At 43.6% G+C, this 5454-nt stretch overlaps 1 protein-coding gene and 1 pseudogene across 1 annotated transcript; one reads left to right on the forward strand and one right to left on the reverse strand.

The window, feature by feature from the left end:
* The window catches only part of LOC102495139 (cell division cycle protein 123 homolog), a 16118-nt pseudogene extending 15245 nt beyond the window's left edge, over positions 1-873 (forward strand).
* Positions 874-1023: 150 nt separating this feature from the next.
* On the reverse strand, positions 1024-1971 carry LOC102495559 (olfactory receptor 7A10). Its single transcript, XM_027771271.1, has one exon. The coding sequence runs from the start codon at positions 1885-1887 to the stop codon at positions 1024-1026; it is 864 nt and encodes a 287-aa protein (XP_027627072.1). The 5' UTR covers positions 1888-1971.
* Between the last annotated feature and the right edge of the window lie 3483 nt (positions 1972-5454).

Consider the following 5454-nt stretch of genomic DNA (forward strand, 5'->3'; position numbering starts at 1 on the left):
GCCCTATAACGAAAATCTCTAAAAAAAAAAAAAAAGAAATCTGTGTTGTCCCATGAGATAAATGGGATTTATAAATAACTCTGATGGAAGGTTGAGGATAACTTTGAAAAAGTCGGGAAATAACAGAGGGAAAAACTATTGGATATCAGAGGTAGGAAAAAGCTTCATAAAGCAACTTATTTAAGCTATATAAAAATCGAAATCAAAGTAAAGGAAACTTCAGGACATAAATAGAAAGAGAACATTCTACTTCCATGATCTGATCATTAATGACAAATCCTGGGGCTGGTAGGTGGTGTTAAGGTGGTTAAGGGCGCTGGACTCCCAGATGGCCAACCGTGACTCAAGTCCTGAAACTGGAGACTTGCTTTCTCACTTTCTCTCGCCTCCCCCTTGGTCAAATTTTAAAAAATAAATAAATAAAATAAAGTTAAATAAAAATAATTCTTAAGGGACCAGCAGTTGGCATAGTGGCCATGTCGCTGGACTCCCATGTAGTGGACCACGGTTCGTGTCCCGGACCCGGTGGCTTAAACTCACGCCGGGCGCGTGTGCGTGCGTGCCCAAGATCCCGAGAGGAGAATGGAGGAGAAGGGATTGTGGCGTGGCCATCCCCCCTGGGGGATGATTTCTTGCTTTCTGTCTCTCTGCCTCTCTCTGTCTGTCTGGCGAGCGCACGCGCCCTATAGTAAAAAAAAAGAAAAAGAAAAGAAAAAAAACTCTCAAAAAATATATATAGGTCTTAAAATATTTTTAAGTAAATAAATAACTCCTGAGGTGCCAGTCGGTTATGTGGTAGTTAATCCCACATGGCCCAATACACAGTTCAGTACCCAGCCCGGCATCTTGAAGAACATGTACCCAACAGAATGAGGGAGAAAGGATTGTGGTGGGTCATCCCCCTTGAAGGAGTGCTTTCTCATTTTTTTTTTCTCTTTCTCTCTGGTAAACACATGTGCCTTATAGCAAATTTTTTTAAAAAAACCATTTTAGGAACTGATGCTTTGAGCCCTCCCATCTGGGTCACTTCCTCATTCCCTGAAAAAAATTAATCCTTTTATAGTTTCCTCCAAAGAATCTTCTCAGAGCCCTCTTTATGTCTTTGTTCCTCAGACTGTAGATGAAGGGGTTCAGCATGGGGGTGACCACAGTGTACATCACGGATGCTGTTGCACTTGCGTGTGAGCTGCGGGTAGTGTCAGAACTCAGGTACACACCTATGCTTGTACCATAAAACAAGCAGACCGCAAAGAGGTGAGAGGCACAGGTGGAAAATGCTTTATACTTTCCCTGGGCGGAAGAGATTGCAGACATAGAGGAAACTATCTTATAGTAAGAGTAAAGGATACCAGAGAGGGGAAGGCCACCCAGAAGCCCAGCTGCAAAATAGGTCACCATGTCATTCAGAAAGGTGTCAGAACAGGCCAGGTGAACCACCTGATTGATTTCGCAGAAAAAATGGGGAATTTCCAAGAGCGTACAGAAGGACAGCTGCAACACCATTAAGCTTTGTATCAAGGAATTCAAGACACTCACGATCCAGGATGTGAGCACCAGCAACACACAGAGCTGGGGGTTCATCATGACGGTGTAGTGCAGGGGGTGACAGATGGCCACAAATCGGTCATAGGCCATTATGGTCAGCAGAAAGTCATCCAACACTACAAAGAGTATGAAAAAGAACATCTGGGTGATGCAGCCTTCATAGGTAATGACCTCGCTCTGTGTCTGGATGTTCACCAGCATTTTGGGGATGGTGGTGGAGGTGAAGCAGATGTCCACAAAGGACAGGTTGGAGAGGAAGAAGTACATGGGGGTGTGCAGGTGGGAGTCGGAGATGGTGGCCAGGATGATGAGCAGGTTTCCACACATGGTGACCAGGTACATGGAGAGGAACAGCCCGAATATGAGGGGCTGCAATTCTGGCTCCTCTGAAAATCCCAGAAGAAGGAATTCTAAAATTTTTGTTTTGTTTCTATGTGGTGGCCATGACTACCAGGAAAGAGAAAAAAATAATAATAACATGAGTCCTCTTCACACACTTGAGCATAGCTGATACACTTGAAAAACTACCATTGAGGGAACCAGCAGTTAGCGTAATGGTTATGTCGCTGGACTCCCACGTAGTCGACCGCAGTTCGCATCCCGGACCCGGTGGCTTAAAACTCACGCCGGGCGCGTGTGCGTGCGTGCCCAAGATTCCGAGAGGAGAATGGAGGAGAAGAGATTGTGGCATGACCATCCCCACTGGGGGGTGATTTCTCGCTTTCTGTCTCTATGTCTCTCTCTGTCTGTCTGGTGAGCGCACGCGCCCTATAGTGAAAATCTCTCCCAAAAAAAAAAAAAAAGCTACCATTGATATATTTCAGTCAAGAAATTAATCTCAATATTTTGTTTGTGGATCTGGTTCCCTATGGCATTCCCAGAGCCACTAGTGATTAGAAACCACTGTCTCGGGACCAGAAGTTAGCACAATGGCTATGTCGCTGGACTCCCATGTACTCGACCACGGTTCACGTCCTGGACCCGGTGGCTTAAAACTCACACCAGGCGCGTGTGTGTCCAAGATCCCAAGAGGAGAATGGAGGAGAAGGGATTGCAACATGACCATCACCCCGGGGGGTGATTTCTCGCTTTCTGTCTCTTTGTCTCTCTCTGTCTTTCTGGCGAGCGCACGCACCCTATAGCAAAAACATCTCCAAAAAAATGAAAACAACTATAAAGGATAAATAGAGGGTGCTTTTTGTGTTTTTTATAAAGCACATTTCTTTATATTTTTCTTTTCTTTACACTTTTTAAATATACATTTCATCACTGTACATCTTTTTCTTCATTAAATTCTACTCTTTTCTTTTTTTTTTTTAATTTGACCAGAGAGAGACAGAAAAAGAAGCACAAAAGGAAGTTTGCCAGGTCCAGGTCTTGAACCGCAGTCGACCATGCAGTGGGAGAGCAAGTCAGTCCTCTGACTTAAGAGCAGTTAAGCAGCTAGTAGGACCAATATCCTTTTTACCCTTGCTCTGGCAGACCCTGAGCCTCGAGTAATGGGGATCCCAGACAAACTCCCAGTAGAAAAGGTGATATTTGAACAGAGACTACCAAGGGATAGGGTCAGAGCCAGGAGGTCATCTGCAGCTATCTTACTAGAAAAGGCAATAACCAATGCAAAGTCCCTGAGAGAGATTTTAGGTTCAGATGCTCAAGGTCATCAAGGAGCCAGGGTGAGAGTATAAAAGAGCAAGACGAGGAATGATTAGAATTGGTCTCACAGAACATCGAAGACTGTGGTGGACTCCCCACTACAGCTCAAACTGCAAGACACAGGGAGAATCTTGTACACACTGTGTACCTCCTGCGTGTAATATTAATTTAGTTGCAAAGGCAGTTTGTGTATTGAAACGGACACTCTCCTTACTGTCATCTGCTGCTGAGCACTCAGTACGTACTGTGAGTCACCTTGGAATATTTGAACTCAGCTATCCAGGGACTTTGATTTGATTGTCAATCCCATGCATACTTAAAAATTATATTGTGCACTACCGAGGTATATGATACTTGAATGTAAGTAAAAATCATGAAGGGATTGGCAGTTAACACAATGGCTATGTTGCTGGACTCCCATGTAGTCGACCACGGTTCGAGTCCCAGACCCGGTGGCTTGAACACTCTGGGCACGGGTGCGTGTGTACCCAAGATCCCGAGAGGAGAATGAAGGAGAAGGGATTGCGGCATGGTCATCCTGCCAGGAGGGTATTTCTCGCTTTCTGTCTCTGTCTCTCTCCGTCTTTCTAGCGTGCACATGCCCTATAGCAGGACTCCCATGTAGTCGACCACGGTTCGAGTCCCAGACCCGGTGGCTTGAACACTCTGGGCACGGGTGCGTGTGTACCCAAGATCCCGAGAGGAGAATGAAGGAGAAGGGATTGCGGCATGGTCATCCTGCCAGGAGGGTATTTCTCGCTTTCTGTCTCTGTCTCTCTCCGTCTTTCTAGCGTGCACATGCCCTATAGCAAAACAAAACTCTCAAAAAAAAAAATTAAAAAAAAAAGAAATCATGAAATAAAAAGGTAAATCTAGAAAGGTAAATCAGTTTTTCTTAATTTATAATATAAGACTACAAAAATAATTACGTGCCTAAAATCCTAAGGATTTGATAAAGAAGTATAAGATAATATTTATGAATTCCCATTTCTTTTGAAACATCCTCTGGGAACCAGCGGTTAGTGTAATGGCTATGTGGCTGAACTTCAAGCTTCCAGGTCTGGGACTTGAACCATGGTTAGCCATGTGGGAGTCCAGCCACCTTAACCACCACACCACTTGCTGGCCCCAAAATCCTCTGTTTTTAAACATTTTCAAAGAGTTTTTATCAGGTCTTACCAGAATAATGTAACACTTGGGGACAAAGATGCAGCCCAAAATCAAAGTGGAAGGACTTATACACACACACACATACATGCACACACACCATGCTCAGTATTACTGGATCATATGTATACACACATTTACCTATCATCCTGTCTGTTGGAAAGGCTGAGGGCTCACGGGTGACATCAAATTGAGAGTGCTTTGTCTCTAAAGGGAAAATGAGGACAGAGTACCCAAATTTCAGTGAGTAAGACTCCCATGGACATTTGGAGCTCCATTTTGGCATTCTCATATTCATGCTGTGAAAGTTGATTGTGTGTGCTATAAAGATGTACAGTAATTAAATGTAAAAAAAATAAGAAAAATGAATAAATAAATGAAAAAAACCAGCACATAGGGCCCAGTGAAATGGAAAACAAACAAAAAGAAAAGGAAAATTCACTTCACAAGCTAAGTGATGTATAGCGATTGAAACTGTAAAAGAAATTAAAATAAAATATAATAAAAAATTTTTTGGAGAGGGTTTTGTTATAGGGCACGTGCGCTCGCCAGAAAGACAGAGAGAGACAGGAAGCGAGAAATCACCCCCCAGGGGGGATGGCCACACCACTATCCCTTCTCCTCCATTCTCCTCTTGGCATCTTGGGCATGCACACACACACTCCCGGCGTGAGTTTAAGCCACCAGGTCCAGGACATGAACCGCAGGTCCGGGACATGACCCGCAGTCGAATGCATAGGAGTCCAGCAACATAGCCATTATGCTAACTGCTGGTCCCTAAAATATAATAATTTTTTTAAAAAAAGATAGCATTACCTGGAAACAGTAAAAAAAAAAAAAAAAAAATAGGGGCACAAGGGTAAGAAAAAGACTTGCAACTCAGATGACCCCTGAGAGACCAAGATGAAAAGAAAGCTCACTTTGTGCAGGAGGCATTGTATCTCACCTTTTCTCCCTTGACATTTCAAATTACTAATAAACTGGAAAAAAGCAATTTGTCTGGAATAAGAAGGGAAATATTCTTTTGGGTTTTTTTTGAGAGTTTTTGCTATAGGGTGCGTGCGCTCGCCAGAAAGACAGAGAGAG

This window comes from Tupaia chinensis, unplaced genomic scaffold (genome assembly GCF_000334495.1).
Source record: "Tupaia chinensis unplaced genomic scaffold, TupChi_1.0 Scaffold000201_1, whole genome shotgun sequence".
In the NCBI taxonomy this organism is placed as follows: domain Eukaryota; kingdom Metazoa; phylum Chordata; class Mammalia; order Scandentia; family Tupaiidae; genus Tupaia; species Tupaia belangeri.

Bases quoted from the DNA above. Each gene is read 5' to 3' on its own strand.
- LOC102495559 (XM_027771271.1), bottom strand. From the start codon at position 1,887: ATGTACCTGGTCACCATGTGTGGAAACCTGCTCATCATCCTGGCCACC.